A 21,904-nucleotide genomic window follows, 5' to 3' on the forward strand; every position below is an offset into this window, starting at 1 on the left:
TGATTTTGCTACCCGTACGTTTCGTTCAGCTTTAAGAAATGTGAGATTTGATTATTTCAGGAGTTGTGACAGATAGAGATTTTCTGAAGTTAGTGGAATGATGTCATAACTGATCTTCCTCTTATTGTAAGCTAGTCTTTTTTTTATGCAGTTGAGATGTCATATTTTTATTACCCGTATTGAGTACTTACAGGCCCAGGACGTTAGCATCCTGTGTACTTAGACAGCATGTAAGTACAAGCATGTGCACACTCACACAGCATACTGTAAAAACTAGTCATTTCTCAAAATTTAGACAAAATTAGAACTCAATTGAAACCAACTGGTTTACTACTTAGGGTATGAATCAACAATAATTACTTCTGTGTTTTGTTACAGATTCTCTACATTGTTATTTTTTAGCCTTCAGAAGATGTTCAGTGGATTGCTCAATTTTTCATTCTGATGAAAAGAACTAGAAATTTCCTGGGAAATCTAGATGGGGGGAGGTTAATCTAATACAGTTAATTTTTATTTTTGCTATTAAACAACTACACTCTTTTTTCATCTCTTGAATTCCTAACTAGTAATTTCTGCAGTAAAATTCTAACTTTTTCCATCTTTGATCAAAGTTCCTCCTAGTTTCCAAAAGCCTTATAGAGAATGGGAAGCTGGTAACATGGTAGATAGAGGAAGAGGTGGAGAAAATAAAGATGTGATTGTCAACAATTCCCTTTCGTTGTACTGTGAGGCTGATGCAGTTCCTCCTCCAGTTCTTACATGGTATAAAAATGGCTATCCTCTGAGCTCTAGCGATAAAGTACTGATATTACCAGGTGAGTGTGTCAAACTAAGACCTTAAGAAATGGCGTTAGTACTAGCAATTACATTTTAATAACTTTTCCCATTCAGCGCATTGTGTTAATGTTCTTTTAGACTTTATTGACTGGAGAATCTTCTTTCCAGTGCTCAGACTTAAGCAAGCTGTTTCCTTTACTCATTTAAACTGTAGTTCCTAAAATAGTGTGTATATGAGCATGGTGTTGAAACATAAAATAAAGTATCTTCTCCCTGGTATGTTCCTGATTTCTTTAATCACAGTTAAAGTCGGAAAGCCTCTCAACTAGGGACAGAGGCATAAAAATATTACAGTAGCAGAATGACCATGAACGCTTACTTAACCTCACATGGAAAAGAGAGAGAGGTACTTAACAATGCTGAGAGCACAAAAAGGGAGGCCTTTCTGTGCAGTGGGTGGTTTTGGATGGGGTGTGTAAAGAAGTGCTATGGTGGGGATGTTGCCTTCCTCCTTATTACAGAGGAACATCATTCTTTTCCCATGGAATTAACTGCCCTTTTCTAACATTTCAGTATGAACATTCCTGAATTCCAAGTATTGGCCAGTAGAGAAAGTAGCTAGGAAATAATAGTCCTTAACGACTTGTAATTCAGGATAAATGCTGGCCATTCATTGCTTGCTTGCTTGCTCAGGTTGCTAGTGTAATATGTTATAGAAATGATGGAAACTGCTTGATTTAAAAAAAAAAAAAATTTAATGTAAATGATGAATGTGTTTCCCTTCCAGGAGGCCATGTATTACAGGTTCCACGAGTGCAGGCTGAAGATGCTGGAAGATACATGTGCATGGCAGTAAATGAAGCTGGAGAGGATTCCATTCACTATGATGTTCATGTGCTCTGTGAGCTTTCCTGCTTTTCTTATTTTTATATATTTATGTAAGATCCTAATTTTGTAGAAATAGAGTGATGTGAAAGTGGTGGTAACATTGCTATTTTTGTATGTTTATGGGTTATTGTGATAAGAACTGAACTACAGTAGTACTACCACACTTGACTGTAAAGAGAAGTTTATATCAAAGTCCTGTTTTTATCTTGGTTTCTTTTGTTCCCTAACCATTTTCCAGTTCAAAAATCTGACTTATACTAGATTTTTGTATTCCCTGATTTTCTAAAATATCTGCAAAACTCTTAGTCAAAACTCTTAGTCATAAGGGAATTTATGATTCAGATAAACCACTGAATGTCAGCAGAGTCTATTCTTCATGATCTATTTTGATCTATTTTGAAATATTGCACAGAAAGCTTTTGTAAGTTCCTTGCACCATCTGATGAGGTTTTTGCCTGAGGATATGTTTGTTTCTCTACCTTTATATCAGTCGCTTAAAGCACTGAGTTACTGTTAGGAGGATTCTCCTTGAAATCCTCCTTCGTTCTGGGATCAAGGAACTTGACTGACTGGCTGGAGGATAAGTTTTCCCCTCTTCTTTATGGCTGCTGTGAATAAACATATTTCTCCTGCAGTCTCCTTGGTTCGTTCTAGTTGAAGTATTCTTGGGATTTTATTACCTTTCAGTGTATTCAATGAGAGTTTCACCATTTCCTTCTGCAAACACATGCTCTGATATCTTAAAAAGAATTCTGCAGGGACATGCTGAGTCACAGCATTCTTACAATGTGTTGTTCTTTTGTAGTACCCCCATCTATCAGTGGAGCAGATGGTGATGTGCCTGAAGAAGTGAATGTACTTGAGAACAGGGTCGCAGTGATGGACTGTGTCACAAGCGGCAGTCCTTCTCCAAGTGTCACCTGGCAGAAGGATGGCCACCTCCTAGCAGAAAATGACAAACATAGCTTTTCATCCAATGGAAGAAGATTGCAGGTGAATCTTCTAAGTGAATCTTCAAGAGATATTTAGCATTACAAATAAAAATCAATGATAAGGACAAAAAAAAAAAAAAAGAGCAGATATGTTTTCATAGCATGACATAGGGCTACAATATAAAAGAAAAAGTAAAAACTATATAGAAAAAACTATATAGAATGTTTTTTTGGGTTTTTTTTTTTTATTCCAAATATTTTATGAATAGTAGTTTTGTTATTAATTTTCAGTGTACTTAATGTGAAAGATAGCACATCGAGTTTTCTGGAATTTGAGATGTACAGACTTAGAGAAGAGATCCTGTAAGCAGTAGCATCAGTGGAAGTTGCATCAATTCTCAGATAGACTTCTTCAAAACACTGCAAAGGCCTTAACAAAACAAAGAAAACAGTGTAGGCTTGTAAGCCTCAAATGCCTGGGGGGGGAGAGGGAAATGGGGATCTCTGAAGAGCCCCCACAATTTTATGTATACACAGTAAGTTGTCTTACACGTATTATCTCAACAGCAGTCTTGTTTCTTTTTCTTAGATTTTGAATTCCCAAATAACAGATACTGGCAGGTATGTCTGTGTTGTGGAAAACATTGCTGGAAGGGCCAAGAAGTATTTTAACCTGAATGTTCATGGTAAGTATAATAAACTGTAATTTGCCCATTGTTTTGTTTTTTGTTTTTTTGTTTTTTGTTTTTTTAATGTTAGTTCAATTTTAATGTGTTATTTTAGCAGAGTGCAAGTCAATTTATTGAGCATACTGGAAATTATCTTGTACTAGAAATCAAATACAAGTCTGTTGATCCATGGTATCCTCTTCTCTTTACTTGTATGCCACGTAGGTGAATATTGTTGTGCATATACCCTGTGTAGTTTGCTAAGTCCTGTAATCATGAATTATAACCAGGTTGGATTATAGCCTGTTTTGATTTCTTTATGAAAAGTATTTTCTGAGAAAGTTGTGATTAGAAACATTATGCAACATACAGCCATTGTAGAAGCTTGGATTTTCTTTGGTTCCCTTTCTAAGGTTCCTTTTTTTTTTTTTTTTTTTGTTGCTGTTGCTTTCAGGCATGGTTAAGATAAATTTTAGCATTTGGTGTAACAAGCCCAAAACAAATATAGTCAAGAAACTTAAACATTTTATGTATTTGTAAAAATAAATAAATAAATACTCTGTATCAAGGTTAACCCTAATTCTTCACACCACTTTTTACTTTCCATTCTGAACTCGAAATCATGTAAGCACTAATCCCACAAAATCATTAGCACAGTTGCATTTTAAAACCTACCAAGGAATGCTGGCAGCAAGTTTTTATCTGTTTTTGTAGTACTGTGGAGAGTACTGTGGATACATGATGGAATGGATTGATCTGGGTCGGTGGGGCTTGAAGATTTTCTAGTCTAACCCCTAGAGTCTTCTACATGTTATCCTTGGATAATTTTTACATCATGGCTAGCTAGTCTCCTAATTACATACTAGACAGAAGATAAGTGCTATCTTCTCTATCACATTTGAATGTACTTCCATAATTCAAGGAATTATATACAGAAGAAATAAGTATTTCATATGAAGGAAATTAAACAAATTTACAATGCTTTTTTCTATGCAGTGATATGTTTAGCCAAAAAAAAAAAAAAAGTGTTGTCATGAAAAGAATTTGCCCTTAAGTCATTTCTGAGAGGTTTTTCATTAGAATTGCAATGAGCAGTTTCATTAGAATCTACCCAAATTTCCTGATGATTGAGCTTTGCTTTTAAAATAGTTTTGTTTTCTTGACTTTGGAATTGAATTTAAAACTGTTTGTATTTGTTTATAATAGTCGTAGCCTAATGATGTTATTTTAAAATAAATATTTGTATGATGCTTTAGATTCCAGCTCAGCAATACTACTTCCTTAGGAGTATTAATCTTTGAATGCAGTTTCATTTGAAAAATCAAATTAATTCTGTCAGGAAAGGACCACCCAAGGTGAAGCACTTTTGCATATTTCAAATATAACTACTTTCATAAGATTAAATGAACCATTAAGAATATTCCTTAATAAGTTGAAAAATGCGTTCATTTTCTCAAGGGCAAGTCATAAAACTAAAGTAAAACCTTCCAAAACACTATAAATAAGCATTTAGTTTTAAAATGTCTTTAATACATTATAATAACTTTTTCTATGAATTGAGCCTATTGTTTGTGCACATACAAGTAAGTCTATATGTGCTGATTACCTGAGACACATTTGTCAGTGCTCTGCACGTGTGGCAGAAGCTTGCAGAATTTGAAATGTACCACTTATGTAGTTTAAACAAAGTTAATTAAAAGTTTACATTTGTCCATGTGTATTTAATCTCATTGCCAATAATCACACCTGTGGGAAAGCAGCTGTACAAGTAAATAAATATAAATATCTGTAAAACATCATCAGATCAGAATTTGGCATTTATTTTAGTGAAATATTTTATACTCGTGATCAGAGAAATATCTCTCAGTTACTTCAAGTTGAAAAATGTGGACTAAATTCTCCCATTTACATTGACTCCTCTTGTTGCGTCACAGAGGAGCAATAATCTTGGCTTAATGACTGCTTTGAGTCATTCATGTGCCAGAAAGCACATATATCATCACGGAAACCAGCATTAAAGTGACAAGATTGTACAGTTTGTATATTTAGGAATGTATTTTGGGGAAATAGAATTTTAACTAAGAATGAAAGAGCATCTGGTGCTGTTCTTCTTAAATAATGTTGTTTAAATATCTCTGGTGAATATGGTCTGAAATACATGAAAAAATCTGTCTTTGAAGAAGAGGATTCCATATGTTCTTGGGAATTATTTTTCCACCCAGTAGAACCCAGAACATGCTTTTGCTTTCCTCTTAAGTGTTTTATATTATTCACTCTGCAAAAACATGGAAACTAAAACCTGGGACTTATTAAAAGGAAGAGATGTTCAATTACTATTTTGAAAATAGTTCTTGTAGGAAGGTTAGATGTCAAAGTATTCTTGTCTTTAACAGTATTGGGACTTGGAAGCTTGAAAATGCACTCATTTGAACAACGTTCTATGTGTACAGGAATTTTAAACTGCTTAGCTTGCTGTTACACGACAGGTTTTTCTTGTTAACAAAAGAACTCTGGACTGTATCAGAAGGGAGCATGTTTGGATCTGTATTATAATGTGAAATTAAAATATTTCAAAAAGAACAGTAACAATACAATCTCAACAAGAAATGGGATTTAGCCCTTGTGTATGTCTCAGCAAGATAAAATTTAATCTGTCCTGCCCTATGTGGCAAGTGTCTTCTGAGAAAAGACTTTTAAAATTGATAACACTTCGATGAGGGATTGTAGGATCTCTTACTGGTTGCTTGGGCTTTGTAAATCCCATGCGAAGAAGGATTACAGATAAATGGTTTCCAGATTCACCCAAAAAGCAGAGGATCCGTTTGCAAGTTGTGAAATATTTTTGCAACAAGGCTCAGCAATTCAGCTTTATATTAGTAAATCAGGATTTTGCAGGATATTGTTTGCTGGTCAAGTGGTAAATGCTAGTAATGCATTTCTCCCTGCAGTTCCTCCAAGTGTTGTTGGTGCTAATCCTGAGAATTTGACTGTCGTAGTGAATAATCTCGTCTCTCTGACTTGTGAGGCCACTGGCATTCCACCTCCTGATCTCAGCTGGCTCAAGAATGGAAAATCTGTCAGCTTTAATACTAACACTTTTATTGTGCCTGGTGAGGAATCTCAATTATTTCTAAAGCCTTTGGGCTCAACTTCAGTCTGTTTTGTGTTGATAAGGGTGACAGCCACATATGCAGCCCATATATTTTTAATATTGCTTCAGTAAGTAGACAGAGCACTTGACCTACTGTGTTTTTAAAGCATTTACTGATGTTTTGGCCAATGGATGGGCTTCTTTAGAAGTCTGAAAGCACTGAAATGAACTGTGCAAATAAGTCTAGCAGGCAAGACACGTAACACAAGTTCTCTGAGGTACTGATTGAAGTTGAGTCACTGACTCACTGTCCAAAGAAACAATCAGAAGTAGTGATGTGGGCTAGGTTGAATTCTGCTGGCTTAGTTGACAAAGGCTTAACAACTCTTCCATTGACTTCTGTGGGAAATGGGATTAACTGACATCTCAGGAGGAAATCCTTGCATTCTGAGATCTCCTTACCCATTCAGAGTTCCTCACTTAGTGGGATTTCATGGTATCTGTGTCATTTTTTTGCTCTTGCTGCATATCTTCTGCCCAGGATATCAAATGCAGATCACTTGTTGGGGTGATCATTCCTGTCCTGCAGCTATTATGTGGCTGGAGGTCCGCATTACAACATAGACTGAAGTGCCAGTGTGGAAACTGCTTAATGGCAGTAGAGACACTGTGCAAATGAGCAATGTGGGCACAGGCAGTAGCTTCATGGGTGGAAGCAGTGGAGACTAGGGGAGAAAGGCTAGGATAGTGACTGAAGTAGGGAAAAGGAGCATAGTTAAGTTAGTAGAAGGGGTCTAGCAGTCACAAAATAAACAGGTCTAAAAGGAGTATTAGTGGTTCAGATGTAAAAGCACCAGTGAAATCTGTCATAAAATTTTATTCTTTGACTTTTTTAATGGATTTACAAACCCCCAGAAGCAATGGCAATGCAGTGTTTTTTTGAATCTGAGATTAATGTAATGCCTGTGCTCGATCTGTTGGGGACACAGTTCTAAGAAAGCATCAGAAACTGATAACATAACCATAGAATAAATCTCCGGACTTCTGCTTTTACTTCAGGTGCTCGGACTCTGCAGATTCCCCAAGCCAAACTGTCAGATGATGGTGAATATACTTGTATTGCAAGAAACCAGGCTGGGGAAAGTTGGAAGAAGAGCTTCTTAACTGTCCTTGGTTTGTTTGTTTTTCTTTTATTTTACTTGTTTTCCTAAGATAAAATGCAGTATTTTGGGGTTTTTTAGTTGTTTTTGTTTTTGTTTTTTTCCTTCACATAACTAAGGCTGAAATAACTCTGAGCTTCTTCTGCAGTCCCCCCAAGCATCAAAGACCATAGTGAAACCTCAGCGACAGTGTTCAACGTGAGAGTTGGTACCCCAGTGACATTAGAGTGTGAAGCCAGTGCTATCCCACCACCAGTCATCACCTGGTACAAGAACAGGCGTATAATTTCAGAGTCTGCAAATATGGAGATCATAGCAGATGGGCAAACACTGCAAATCAAGGGGGCTGAGGTAAGTAGGTTTGTGGGATGCTGCATCTGCTGCTACTGTCAGGTGATTATTTTGTTCTATATAGGTTTATCCAACTAATTGGATGTAGAAGATATATTTGTTGGAGGCCATTCATTCTTTGAAAAGAGTTTTGAGTTGGCAAAGGCTGTTAATATCTCTGTACTATAGCATTACTATAAGATCTATGTACTAAGGTGTTTGATTTTTGTTTTTTGTTTTTTTAATTATTTTTATTCTAGATTTCTGACACTGGCCAATACCTGTGCAAAGCCATAAATATTGCAGGGAGAGATGATAAAAATTTCCGTCTTAACGTTTACGGTGAGCACACCCCCCATTATCTGCAGTATGTATTTATGTATTATAATGTCATAGACAATGTAGAGTATAAAATTCAAAATCAGTGTACAAAAATAATTCCTAAGCAAACTGTTCTTACTGCTTCCATTCAACTTACAGTGCCACCAAATATAGAAGGCTCTGAAGAAGAGTTGATCATAGAAACAATCAGTAATCCTGTTGCCTTCATGTGTGATGCTACTGGAATTCCTCCACCAACACTGGTCTGGCTTAAGAATGGGAAACCACTAGGTAACATTCTGTCATGTCCTTTTCTGCTCTTTTGTCTCCCCCCCTCAACTTTGGGGTACTGCTATGCTGTTTGCAGTCTGTTTTTTTTGCTTTTTCCTTCATCTGTCTCTAGACAGTTTCTTATGTTAATTGATTGGAATTTTTTTACTTTGTCTTGAAATTTTTATAAAAATTCTCAAGGATTTACTTTCTGTGGCCTGTTTGGAATGACTCCTCTTTTTTTTTTTTTTTTTTTTTTTTTTTTTAATATTTACAGAGAATTCAGATCATCTTCAAGTTCACGTTCTATCCGGTGGAAGCAAGCTTCAGATTGCTCGCTCTCAGCTTTTAGACAGTGGGACCTACACATGTGTGGCCTCAAATGTAGAGGGACAAGCTCAGAAAAGTTTTGTGCTTTCCATTCAAGGTAAGACATGAGTGCAGTGAGAATTATCAAGTAATTTCTGAGTATGACTCTGTAAATGAGAACTGGAAAGCCTGCATCACTATTTCTATCTTTTGCAGGCAGTGTGGAAAATTGTTAGATTATATTGCTAATCAGAAATTTGCATGAAAAAGAATATTATTTTATTCTCCTCTTATGGTAGGAAAACTTGAAAACTGTTGGGAAGGCTGTGTATATTTGCTGCTGATTACATCCTCCTGCCTGCTGAGCGGTGAAGCCATGATGGTTGATAAAGTGTGGAACATGTAGTTTCAGAAGCAGTAATACCTGTTTCCGTTTTTCTGCCCTAGCTAGTCAGATAGGAAAGAAAAGTTGGCAGGAATTTTCTTATTTAAGAGATTATTTTCCTAATCCAAATAAAAAACACTAAATGGTCATGGAATTTTCTATTCCTTGCTTCCCTGAACTTCACCCTTACACTGCATACACAGAATCACAGAATCACAGAATGACCCGGGTTGGAAGGGACCTCAAGGATCATGTAGTTCCAACCCCCCTGCCTAGCAGGGCCACCAAACATACACCTTTACTAGATCAGGTTGCCCAGAGCCCTGTCCAACCTGGTCTTGAACACCTCCAAGGACGGGGCATCCACAACCTCCCTGGGCAGCCTGTTCCAGGACCTAACCACTCTCCTAGTAAAGAACTTCCCCCTAACATCCAACCTAAATCTTCCCTCTTTTAACTTAAAACCATTTCCCCTAGTCCTGCTATTATCAGCCTTTTCGAAGAGTTTACTACCTTCCTGGGAGTATGTTCACTTCAGGTTTTGAAAGGCTGCAATGAGGTCACCCCGCAACCTTCTCTTCTCTAGGCTGAACAAACCCAACTCCCTCAGCCTGTCCTCATAGGGGAGGTACTCCAGCCCCCTGATCATCTTTGTGGCCCTCCTCTGGACCCTTTCCAAAATCTCCATGTCTTTTTTGTACTGAGGGCTCCACACCTGGACACAGTACTCCAGATGTGGCCACACAAGAGCAGAGTAGAGAGGGACAATCACCTCCCTGTCCTTGCTGACCACCCCTCTCCTGACGGAGCCCAGGATCCCATTTGCTTTCCGGGCTGCCAGAGCGCACTGCTGGCTCATGTTAAGTTTCTCATCTATCAGGACCCCTAGGTCTTTCTCTGCCGAGCTGCTCTCAAGGACAACTCCTCCCAGCCTGTACAGGTGCCTGGGGTTCTTCCGGCCCAAGTGCAAAACCTTGCACTTTGCTGTGTTGAGCCTCATTAGGTTCACCCGAGCCCAGCTTTCCAGCCTGTCAAGGTCCCTCTGAATGGCATCCGTTCCCTCCACCGTATCGACTGCACCACTCAGCTTGGTGTCATCAGCAAACTTGCTGAGGGTGCACTCCATTCCCTCATCGATGTCATTTTTAAAGATGTTAAAGAGCACCGGTCCCAAGACAGACCCTTGAGGGACACTGCTCGTTACTGGCCTCCACCTGGACATAGAGCCATTGACCACCACCCTCTGTCCGTGGCCTTTCAACCAATTGCTTATCCATCTAGTTGTCCACCCATCAAATCCACTTCCCTCCAATTTGGAGATGAGGATGTGATGGGGGGCCATGTCAAAGGCCTTGCTCAGGTCCAGGTAAATGACATCGGTCGCCTTCCCTTCATTCACCAACGCCGTCACTCCATCATAGAAGGCCCCAAGATTAGTTAAGCATGACCTTCCCCTGGTGAAGCCATGCTGGCTGTCTAGGATCACGTGCTCGTTCTTTATGTGATCAAGCATGTTGTCCAGGAGGATCTGTTCCATAATTTTCCCAGGCACGGAGGTGAGACTCACCGGCCTGTAGTTACCCGGGTCCTCCCTGCTCCCCTTCTTGTAAATGGGAGTGACGTGACCCTTCCTCCAATCATCCAGGACCTCACCTGACAGCCACGACTTCTCAAATATGATGGAGAGCGGCTCAGCAACCACCTCAGCCAGCTCCTTCAAGACCCTGGGATGCACACCATCTGGCCCCATAGACTTATACTCATTCAGTCTAAGGAGGCACTCTCGGACTTGCTCTACCCTTACAGTGGGGAGGGATTTACCTCCTTGGTCCCCACATAGAGGTATGGGGGTGCAAGACTTAGGGACGTGAAAAAGACTAGAATCCTGGCCACCAGTGAAGACTCATTCAGCACTTCAGCTTTCTCTTCATCTGTTGAAGCCATTTCTCCTTTTAAATTTACCAGAGTAGGTACGCCCGTTTTGGCCTGTCTCTTCTGGCCAATGTACCTGTAGAAGGTTTTCTTATTGTTTTTCACGTCCCTCGCCAAGTTCAGTTCTGCCTGTGCCTTGGCTTTCCTGATCCCACGTCTGCAAGTCCGGACGGCATCCCTGTATTCTTCGCATGTGACACAGCCTTGTTTCCAGAGCTTGTACACCCCTTTCTTCACCCTCAGTTCTCTTAGCAGGTCCTTGCTGAGCCATGCCGGTTTTCTACCTCTCCTGCCCACTTTCTTAATCAGGGGAATGGAGACCTCTTGTGCTGCCAGGAGGGCATCCTTGAATAGCAGCCAGCTCTCCTCAGCGTCCTTGTCTTTGAGGGCAGCACGCCGGGGGATATTGGCCAGCATTCCTTTGAGTAGCTTGAAGTCTGCTCTTCTAAAGTTCAGCATCCTGGTCCTGCTCTTTGCCAGGCCTACATGGCTTGAGATCACAAACTCAACCAGGGCATGGTCGCTGGAGCCCAGGCATCCTCCAACCTTGAAGCCTTTGATGATCTCCTCAGCGTTGGTGAGCAGCAGGTCCAGCAGCGCTTCACCTCTGGTCGGTCTGTCCAATACCTGAACCAGAAAGCTATCATCAATGGATTCCAAGAGCCTTTTGGAGCTCTTGCAGCTCACTGTGTGGTTTTTCCAACAAATGTCTGGATGGTTGAAGTCCCACACCAGGACAAGAGCCCGTGAGACAGACGCCTCACGTATCTGGAGCAAGAAAGCCTCATCAGCAGCCTCCCCTTGATCAGGTGGCCTGTAGTATACCCCGAATACCAGCTGACCTTTATTAGTCCCATCTCTAATCCTAACCCACAGGCTCTCAACCTGTTCTTGACTGTTTCTCATGGGGTGCTCCTCACAGTTTATCCAATCTCTGACATAGAGAGCGACTCCCCCACCCTTCCTACCTCGCCTGTCTCTCCTAAATAGTCTATAGCCGTTGATTGCAGTATCCCAATTGTGGGAGTCATCCCACCATGTTTCTGTGATAGCAACAATGTCATAATTTTCAGAGTGCATCACAGTTTCCAGTTCCTCCTGCTTGTTACTCAGGCTCTGTGCATTATTATAAAGGCACTTCAGCTGGGCTGTCCGTCTCACCACCTTCATAAGCAATCCAGGATCCGCTAGAACAGCAGCATCCCCAGCATCCCCTGCCCTACTCCCTCCTTTTGCACTCTGCCATCATTGCCCACGGAGTTTGGTACAATCCCTTGAATGAACCGTTCAGCCCCAGTAGCCCTTATTTTGCCCCCTTCCCCCTTCGTTCCTAGTTTAAAGACCTGTCAATGAGTCCCGCTAATTCTTCAGCTAATACCCTCTTATCCCTCAGGGATAGGCTGCTTGCATCAGCAGCCATCATACACCTTTGCTTTCCTTTGTTCCTGATGACTCATCTCCATTAATTTGACTAAAGACAGTTCTTGTACATCATCTACAACTTTCTGCCTCGGTGCCTTCCATTGCTAGCATTCTCACTGGTTGAGGAAGAGAAGCAGGAACTGTGAGCTGAGTTTGTCACCAGGTCCAAATATGACTGCTCACAGGCAGTGATCATAGGCCAAACAGAACTAAGTTCATATTGGCTTTTGTGTGTCCCAGCTTGCCTGCCCATTTATCCCCAGTTTAGGAATTGAATATTAACTTGCTTGTTTGTTCAAATTTAAGTTGCTTTAAATGTTCAAAACATACTAGTGGGACTAGTCTTTACTTGACAGATAACACAACTGCCTTTCTGTAGGAGAACTGACTAAAATAGTTGCTGGTTAGGATGGAGTAAGTATGTGGTTGTTAAGGGCAAGGTAGCAGTCCTCATGCAATAGAGCATTAGACTGTGTACAAAGCATATGCTCAGGAGTTAAACAGGCATTTAATTTTTACAGTGTGTTGTGATATTTAGTGAATTGGGATTTTGTCCTTACATTAATGTATGTTAGCGATTCTTGTATGAGCAGGTATCTGGATATTTCATATAATGGTAAATATATTTCTTTTTTGTAATTTTGTAAATTATTGACTTTTAGGAATGATGAAATTGGCTTTAAATTTATCTTCACAAAACCTTCTTTAGAAAATATTGTACTTTGTGTTGAAGAAACAATAAGTTCTAGTACTTCCAAGCTACTGCAGTGCAACTTTTTATAGCTTAGATTACTCTTGCTGATCACTCTTCTCTTCCCTCCATCCTATATTCTTAGTTCCTCCTAGTATTGTTGGTTCTGAAATGTCTAGTGAGGTTGGTGTCCTCTTGGGAGAAGGCATCCAGCTGGTATGCAACGCTACTGGAGAGCCAACACCTATTGTACAGTGGCTTAAAGATGGAAAAACAGTTGCCAGTGACGACTTAAAAAGAATAAGGCAAGTAAAAAAATCAGTAGGCATTGAATTCTCTTCTTGTAGAATTTAAAACTTGAAGGTTGTAAAGGGAAATGTAGAAGTTTTATTTTTTTTTCACACTGTAAAAAGGGAGTGTAAAGAGAGCTTAAGTCATGAGCTAGCTAGATTAAGAACATCATCTGCCAGTTTAGTTTATCATCTATTTTTTATGGTACTAAGAAATACACAATATCGGTATCTTTCTCATTTAATAAGTTCCCACAAGTTCATCAGATTAATAGAATTTTATAAAGGTCTGTAAGCTTTGATAAGTTCCTTTAGAGAAGAAAGACCTTGATGCTTTTCATTATGAGTTCTTCAAAAGTCTGTTTGGAATTAAATTTTGGATGGTTGAATAGGATGTATCTAAGATAAACTTCCTGCCTATCTCTAATAATAATAGTTTTCAAAAAAAATAGTGGTTTTGTAGAGGAACTCCCAGGAAAATCAAGGGAGTCGACTTAAACGTATGAAATTGACTGCTTATTTTGCCTAATCATAGTAATACATAAACAAACTCAGTGTTTTATTACCTTCCTTGTAGTGTAGCTCCAGATGGCAGCACATTAAATATCTTCAGAGCTCTTACTTCTGATACAGGAAAATACACTTGTGTGGCTACCAATCCTGCAGGAGAAGAGGAGCAAATTTTCAGCTTGATTGTATATGGTGAGTTTTCACAGTTACAAAACTGAAATTTAGTTCATAGTCCTATTTTTGTAAGCACTCCCAAGAGAGGGCCAAGAAATGAATGGCTGGACTCGATGATCTCTAAGGTCCCTTCCAACCCGCACGAAACTATGAGACTATGAAACTATGAGAATGCCTGTTTTCACTGTAATATTACATGTGTTTGTTTACAATTTCATGTACTGTACATAGCACAGTATATTACACAGGATTTTTTTGCAAATGATGAAATATTAAAGTTACTGTTAGGTATGTTTTGAGACAAACAGAAATGAGTTCCTTTGGTGTATTTCACAGTAGAAGAATTCTGCTTGCGGTGATTTTTATTTTTCTTGTAGAGATGCTCTTGAGACTCATTTACCATCATACTGCTTTTTTTTTGTTTATCAGTTAATCAGCATTAATTCTTGTCAAAGTAATATGGCAGGAAACTAATTGTTTATGCTCTCCTCTATCCTGAAAAATTGCCTGTTAAGAGTTTTAAAGAAAAATGATATCATTTGGGATGAAATTCTTTGTACACAGAAAGATATACAGAGGACAACATAGTTATTCTTTACCCTTGGACTGTATGGATGTTTTATTTATTTTGAGGCAAAATGTGTTCCTGGTCTAGTGGTTGGTGACCCTGCACATAGCAGGGGGGATGATCGTTGTGGTCTTTTTCAACCTAGGCCATTCTATGATTCTAAGTACTATGACTAGCATGAAAGTTAGTGTCAGTCCTAGTTGTACACTGAGACTCAGAATCAATTGAAATATGAGTTTAGCCAGAGCAGCAAGATATGACCTCCAATATAATAATACTAAAAAAAAAATTAAAAAACAACAAACCACCCCCACTGGATCTTTTGGGGTCAGAAAGGCACTATACAGTACTGGGAGCTGTTTTGATTCGTTTTTATTGGCTGAGGCTCAAGCAATAATTAGCTTAAGTTCTCTTCTATCTTTACAGCTGTCATGGTATGTGATGGGACCCCAAGACAACTAGAATGCAAAGCTTTATGTGCTTGAGAATTTGTATAGTGAGTCCTTTCTTGCTCCCAGGGCAAAAGACTTTTACACTACAAAACCAAGCAAAGGAACAGCCAAAACTGGTGTTATGTTAGGGTTAACTTTCAGATTATTTAACCAGTCACTTTAAAGTTTTCTGTATTTGAAAATTATCATTTTATATGTCCTGAAGTTAATACATTACCTTTCTTCCCGCACAATTCTAGCTTTCACTGTATTGAAGATGTATTGAAGTAAACATATTAAGCAGCAAACTGTAAACTTGTATTTGGCTCTTAAGAGGTTCAGCTGATCCCCTCTAATGCTTGACCACTTGCTCCCTCCTAATTTTTTTTTTCCTCATGAGCTTCAGGTTCTGAGACCAAAGGTCTCTTTTGCTACAGCCTGAACAAGCAAATGAAAGGGAGTGCTATTATCATTCGACTATATATCTGGTTTTAATCGTGGCAATTACTACTTATTGCTGCTTCTTATTATTGTTAGAGGTTTTACTGTTTAAAAAAAAATAAGGGAGTCTTTTCTGATTTGAATGCCTATGGGATACTAAGTGCAGCATTTCTTAGGCTTTCAAGCATGGCAAGAATGCATATGTGGAGTGATTTTTAAAAGCCAGTCTTAACATCCTCCTTTTCAACATTTACAAATTGCAGTTCCTCCAACAATAACCAACAATAAAAGTGAACCAGAGGACCTCACTGCCCTTTTGGACACCTCCATAAATATTGGATGTTCTGCTACTGGAACACCCTCTCCACAGATAAACTGGCTAAAGAATGGCCTTCCTCTGTCTGTCTCCTCCCGGATCAGGCTACTGTCAGCTGGGCAAATCCTGAGGTTGGTTCTCACTTATTTTAAATAAGCTGCCTGGGTCTTTTGCTGTATCAGCATATCTGATAGCATTTGTTGGAAGCAAGAGTGAGATTTGACTAGAACTATGCTGTAATAATGGTGTATACTTTATTCCATTTACAGCTGAATTTAGTTGATTTTTCTCCTTAGGCTTTTCCGAGTCCAAATATCTGATGCTGGTGTGTACACTTGTGTAGCATCTAGCAGAGCTGGAGTGGACAACAAGCATTATAACCTTCAAATTTTTGGTGAGTTTCTCTGAAATGCTCAATTTAAAGGATCTATTACTCAGTTCTTCAGTTTTCTTTCACAGTAACGCAAAGTTGTAGATCTCCATGAAAGTATATCAGACTTAAATAGAAAAACATCTACTTTCTAATGTATAGATATGTTTTTAATGGAGATTGTTTCAACCCTGGAAGAGTCCTTATTTGAAATGCCACCCATAGCATGTTGGGTTGTTTTTTTTGTTGGTGGTGGTGTTTGTTTGTTTGTTTGTTTTTTAGAATGACTGATCACGTATAATCCTGAAGTGAATTTTGACTCACTCAACATAAACTTACGAGGTGTGAGGAGATGCAGAAAGGAAGCTGCATGCTGGTCATCTTTATTATTGCATTCTCTGTGTGAATCAGATCTTTGTTTCTCTTCAGTACCACCAAGCCTGGATAATGCAAGAGGAACAGAGGAAGTGACTGTAGTAAAAGGCAGTACAGCTTCACTAAAGTGTTTTACTGATGGCACTCCTGCCCCTGCTGTCTCTTGGTTTAAAAATGGACATCCATTGAACCTTGGAGCTCACCAGACTATAAGTAACCAAGGAATGGTTCTTCATTTTGTAAAAGCAGAGATTGGTGACATAGGCAAATACACCTGTATAGCATCCAATAAAGCAGGAGATGTCAGCAAGCACTTTTCCCTAAAAGTGTTGGGTAAGTGTTTACCTGTCAGTTGAACAAAATGTGGGCAGTAGACATGTATCTACTATTTTAAAATCTCAAGGGGTAAAGTATTTTCAGGAAACATTTTTTGTGTGAAAGAAGTCAAGGAAGGAAATGGAAAATAACTAACATGTAAACTAATATGTATTTTTACCCAAGATTTCAGAAGTACCAGAAATGCTAATTAATAGTAAACCGATGTAGAAAGTAATCTGATTAAATATACAGCTTTGGGTGGTAGAAATTCTGCTTGACAAGTTGATAGCAAAGCTAAAGGTGTAACTGAATGTACAACAGCAAAAGGGCTAATAAAAATCTTCACTGATACTGTGTAATAAAGATTTTTACCTGAGATTATTAAAGCAACTTCTAACTTCTAATTCAATTTCACATAATATGCAGGTTACTAGAAAGATACAGATGGAAATCCCATGAGTAGTAGCCAGAAATAGTACTAGTAACAGCCAGAAATAGTACTAGTGCAGACTAATTCAACAAACCAACTACAGGTCTGTGGGTTAGGTTTGATTTATTTTCCTTCCATAGAACCACCTCAAATCAATGGTTCAGATCAACTGGAAGAGCTCTCTGTGATTGTCAACAACCCCCTTGAGCTTCTTTGCATCTCTACTGGCATTCCAATCCCCAAAATCTCATGGATGAAGGATGGGCGCCTGCTTCTGCAGAATAACAACATTCATGTCATAAGAGAAGGGCTTCGAATAACTAGTGCTCAGGTGAAACAACTTTATCAAAGTAGTCTCAAATTGCTAACGCTAGAGCAGCATCCAGAATTGCCTGCTGGTAGGACCATCCTAACAGAGGTCCTGAAACCTTCTATAAAGCTCTTGTGCATGTGCAGTTAGAGGATGCACTTCTCAAGCCTTGCCTTGAATTTTTTTATTCAGAAAAAGTTGTAGTACTATGGGTTGAGTGACCTAGCATTTCTGCCTCTTCTGAGCATTATTCAAGTTCATTTTAGAGTTCCGAAACTTCTTTATTTGTTTATCTTTCTTCTTAGAAAGCTGAACAATCAAAACTAGAGACTTGTGCCTTTTTTGTGTTTATTTCTGGTTTTATCTATAATCTATTGTACAATTACATAATGTATTATGTTATCTTACATATCTGTTAAAATCTAATTATGTATATATTATAATGTGCATTTGCAGCCTATTTATGTTCATTTCCTGCCTGTTTGACCCTTGTTACTCTTACTTGCTTTGTTACTTGCTTTTCTTTTGTGTCATGGGTTACCTAGATCTACCTGTGCTCATCACAGGGGATAGCCGCCCCGTAGTGGCCCCAGCCCAAATGGGAAGGGAAAAGGGGAATGGGAAAAGAGAACAGCGGCGGCAAACTAAGGAGAAAAGACTTATTTTACTAAATACGATACCGGAATACAAGATAACACAATATAGTACAATATGAGGCTAATAAATCGAACAAAATAGAGAGAGTCCCTGAATACTGAGAGGCCTACTGTGAACTCTAGGCGACACGGCTGGAATGCTTCCCACTCTCCCAGAGTCTGAGAGAGAGAGCTCCAGCCTGGGAGTGAGATTATATAGGTCCTCCTCCCATGACTTATCTCTGACTGTAAAGTCTTCTGGGATTCGTAGTTTTCTTCTGAGAGCTGAGTATTTAGGATGTTGTTATTCCACGGAACTGGAGTATGAACCTTTTAATGATCCATACTGCACATGATGTTATGATGTGGAATATTGACAGCAACATTACAAAACCATGACATTTTGTTATTTGATAGTTCCTCCTCAGTGTTTCTCCTCTTTCTACTACCTCAGATTTGCCTGATATCCATTTGCTTTTCACATGCATAAGCCTTAGATTGCAGAGAAAAAAAGAAAAAAAAAACTGTCTTTGCTGTAATCTGTGTGAAAGTTAAAAATAACTAAAGATGATACAAACGTTTTCAGATTCTTTCAGAGAATAAAAAGGCCCATGGAAAAATAATATGTACAGAATTACTATATCCAGACTGGATGTCACCAACTACAAGGGGGATGTGGCTCAGGATGATGGACAATCTGTGGCTAGTTTTGTTTGTCAAGTAAATGCTTCTTGTCTTTGTAATAAGAAGCTTACAGGAAAGAAAAAGCATAATATTATGCTATAACATTTGGACTATTGATGTGTGAATAAAAAGGCTTCCTTACTACCCAGAATTTACTCTTGCATAGATGGGTACCTATAGCAACTTCCATGTTCATGGATTGTGTGTTGCAGAAAGTTATCACAGAGAAGATGAATTTGCTGGAAGTGCATTATCCTCAGAGATTATAGTCTTTCCACTCCTAAGTCATGTCTGCATAATACTATGGTGGTAAGAGGTGAAAGTTTCCCAGAACAATGCTCCAGCCCACAGCAGGGAGTTGGAACTGAATGGGTTTTAAAGTCCCTCCCAGGCCAAACCCAAGGAGTCAGTTTTGTGATTCTTAGAACTTTTCTCGTTTATTCTCAGGTTTTCCTTATCTGTTGTCTTTACTTTTAACTGTTACTGTTGCTTCAGTGTTTGTATTTTACTGCTTTCCTGAATTGTTCCCGTATGCTGGAACTCTTACTGAAAGTTTCCATGTGTTTCCAGGTTGAGGATGCAGGACGATACACATGCGTGGCATTTAGCCCAGCAGGGGATGATGATAAGGAATATTTAGTAAGAGTGCATGGTAAGTTTGAGGAATATTTATTTCCTAAATTAAACTGTAAACTACAAAGATGTAGTGTATCACATTTAACAGCTTACTTCTTTAATTACGTGTTTTAAGAAAATTATATTATACTATATGGTAATTAACATTTCTGAATAAGGTCAACTCCATTGACATGCATTAAAAAGGGAAAATTCCACCTAATGCAGTTCACACCTCCTATTGTGAATAGGTTATAGATATTTGTGTTCTGCATCTTTGTTCAGCTGAAATGAATTTATTGTACTTACAAAAAAGTATAAAGTATACTGATACCTAAGATCTTACTACTTCAGTAGAAAAGTGTATATATATTTAGAATACATTAAATGTAATGTCAGTAAAGGCAGTATAAAGAGAACTTCTGGAGTTCTACAGTATGCTTCAGGTTTCTTCTTGAGGGTTGTAACCGCCATGTTTCATGAAGAGTTTGTGGAACTTCTGTGGTCTCTGCTCTGTCTGGCTTTGATGTTAATGTCCTTGCTGAGAATTGATTTTAATTTCTGTTGCAGTAATTTTCAGTATGTGACTTAAGAGACAGTTTCACCAGTTAAGCAAGTGTAAGATATTGTAAAGTAGTACTAAATTGTGGCACTGTAGCTTTTCCTTTGTTTTAAATATTGAGAAGTAAAATGATTTTTTAAAGTATGGTTTTAATGATAGCTCAAAACCATGGTGTTTATTTTCCTTACTTTTTCTAACAGTTCCTCCTAATATTTCTGGTACCAGTGGCCTGCAGAACCTCACTGTATTGCGGAACAGGCAAGTTATACTGGAATGCAAGTCAGATGCTGTACCACCTCCGACAATCTCATGGCTTAAAAATGGGAAACTTCTAGAGGTATTAGCGGTTACACTATTTGTATTAATCTGTTGCTCCTTTTGTTTTTTACACACAGTGCTTGAGGTTTCTTACTCTACTCACTTGCCCCTCCAGTGCAGTCAAGTTACAGTTCCTCAAATTCTAGCTGAGTTACCCCAATACAAATACAGTTAGTCTTAAATGAGTACCTGAAGCTAGTAAGCATGTGAAGTGGCCATCCCACTGTTACTTGTTCTTTCTTCCTTTAGGGGGATCTCTTGCTCCTCCTGGATCCTCTGAACAATCCTAGAAGCCTTCGGTATACTTCCTGAATGGCTTCCCAGGAAAGGTAGCTGAGAAAAGACTACATTATATGTTTCCTTTGGGTATACTATGCATCCTCATATTCTAGTCGCATTTAGGAGGGAATTACAATTCTTTATGTTGGAGGAAAAAAAAAAAAAAAGGAAAACAAGAAAAGCAGAATGTGTTACCAACCAACACAGTTTTGTATCAAATGCATCTCTTTCGCTCATACTTCAAAGTACTGTCATACAAGGCATAGAGTCCTTGGTGGCTGAAAGAAAACTAGCAAGATTAGCACAGTTTCAGCAGAAAGGTGGTGGGTTTTTTTGTTTGTTTGTTTTGTTTTTTAATTATTTATCATTTTCCTTAGGATCACTCAGGAAACAGATTCTTTCCAACAGCTCAATTTAAATTCAGTTATTAATTCAACGTAATTTTCCCTCTGTCGGTCTTAATTTATGAATAAGGAGAAAATTCTTCTTAATTCATAATATGTAACTCGTATGTCTCCCATAGTTGTAGTCCATCAGTAGTCTTTATTCAAAAGCCTGCTTCTGTGCAGTACCTGTGAGAGCCCGTTCCTCAGACTCTTCCACTATTGTAAACTTAGAACAATTAAATATTTATGGAAGAAATGAGAATAAGGTGAGCAATTATATCTTAATAAATGCTGCTGGGGAATAATGTTACCTTGCATATCGTATAAAAACTAGACAAGTGTAAGAGATGTGCTCTTCCCTTGATTGCTGGGTACAGACTTTTTTTTTGTGTATGCAAGTTCAAACAAGGCCTGGAAGTTAAACATGAATACTTCTACCTCAGTCTTTCTTGAAAAGCTATAGTGTTGTAAGCAGCACTTGAAGTTTGTTTGTTTTTTTAAATTCTACATCTTCACTAAAATAAATTGTGAAAAGGAATCACTTTTAGAAATACCAGAAATAAAGTGGTGTAGCAGCACTAGATGTAGTAGACCTAGATGTTTAGCTGAACACCTGGGGTTTAACTTACGTAATATTAGATCTGTCGCTTCAGAGATTTGTGTCCATTTGTGAGGACTGAGGCATCTTGGTTATGCAATTGGACTGATTTCCTACC

The 21,904-nt window shown here is 38.6% G+C and overlaps 1 protein-coding gene across 6 annotated transcripts in view; it reads left to right on the forward strand.

Annotated features, from left to right (window-relative positions):
• Nucleotides 1-21,904, forward strand: part of HMCN1 (hemicentin 1) — a 184,835-nt gene that overhangs the window by 128,002 nt on the left and 34,929 nt on the right. For all 6 annotated transcript variants that reach the window (XM_085510830.1, XM_085510827.1, XM_085510829.1 and 3 more), the window contains 18 exons: nt 612-815; nt 1,565-1,678; nt 2,471-2,658; nt 3,187-3,283; nt 6,214-6,375; nt 7,416-7,529; nt 7,665-7,867; nt 8,107-8,188; nt 8,327-8,458; nt 8,715-8,864; nt 13,322-13,481; nt 14,044-14,168; nt 15,854-16,037; nt 16,203-16,300; nt 16,706-16,984; nt 17,540-17,730; nt 19,599-19,680; nt 20,406-20,542. In XM_085510830.1, coding sequence (XP_085366956.1) covers nt 612-815; nt 1,565-1,678; nt 2,471-2,658; nt 3,187-3,283; nt 6,214-6,375; nt 7,416-7,529; nt 7,665-7,867; nt 8,107-8,188; nt 8,327-8,458; nt 8,715-8,864; nt 13,322-13,481; nt 14,044-14,168; nt 15,854-16,037; nt 16,203-16,300; nt 16,706-16,984; nt 17,540-17,730; nt 19,599-19,680; nt 20,406-20,542 — 2,702 coding nt within the window. The remainder of the gene's footprint in view (nt 1-611; nt 816-1,564; nt 1,679-2,470; nt 2,659-3,186; nt 3,284-6,213; nt 6,376-7,415; nt 7,530-7,664; nt 7,868-8,106; nt 8,189-8,326; nt 8,459-8,714; nt 8,865-13,321; nt 13,482-14,043; nt 14,169-15,853; nt 16,038-16,202; nt 16,301-16,705; nt 16,985-17,539; nt 17,731-19,598; nt 19,681-20,405; nt 20,543-21,904) is intronic.

Source organism: Coturnix japonica, chromosome 11, assembly GCF_054131305.1.
Source record: "Coturnix japonica strain WE chromosome 11, WE-NBRP24, whole genome shotgun sequence".
In the NCBI taxonomy this organism is placed as follows: Eukaryota; Metazoa; Chordata; class Aves; order Galliformes; family Phasianidae; genus Coturnix; species Coturnix japonica.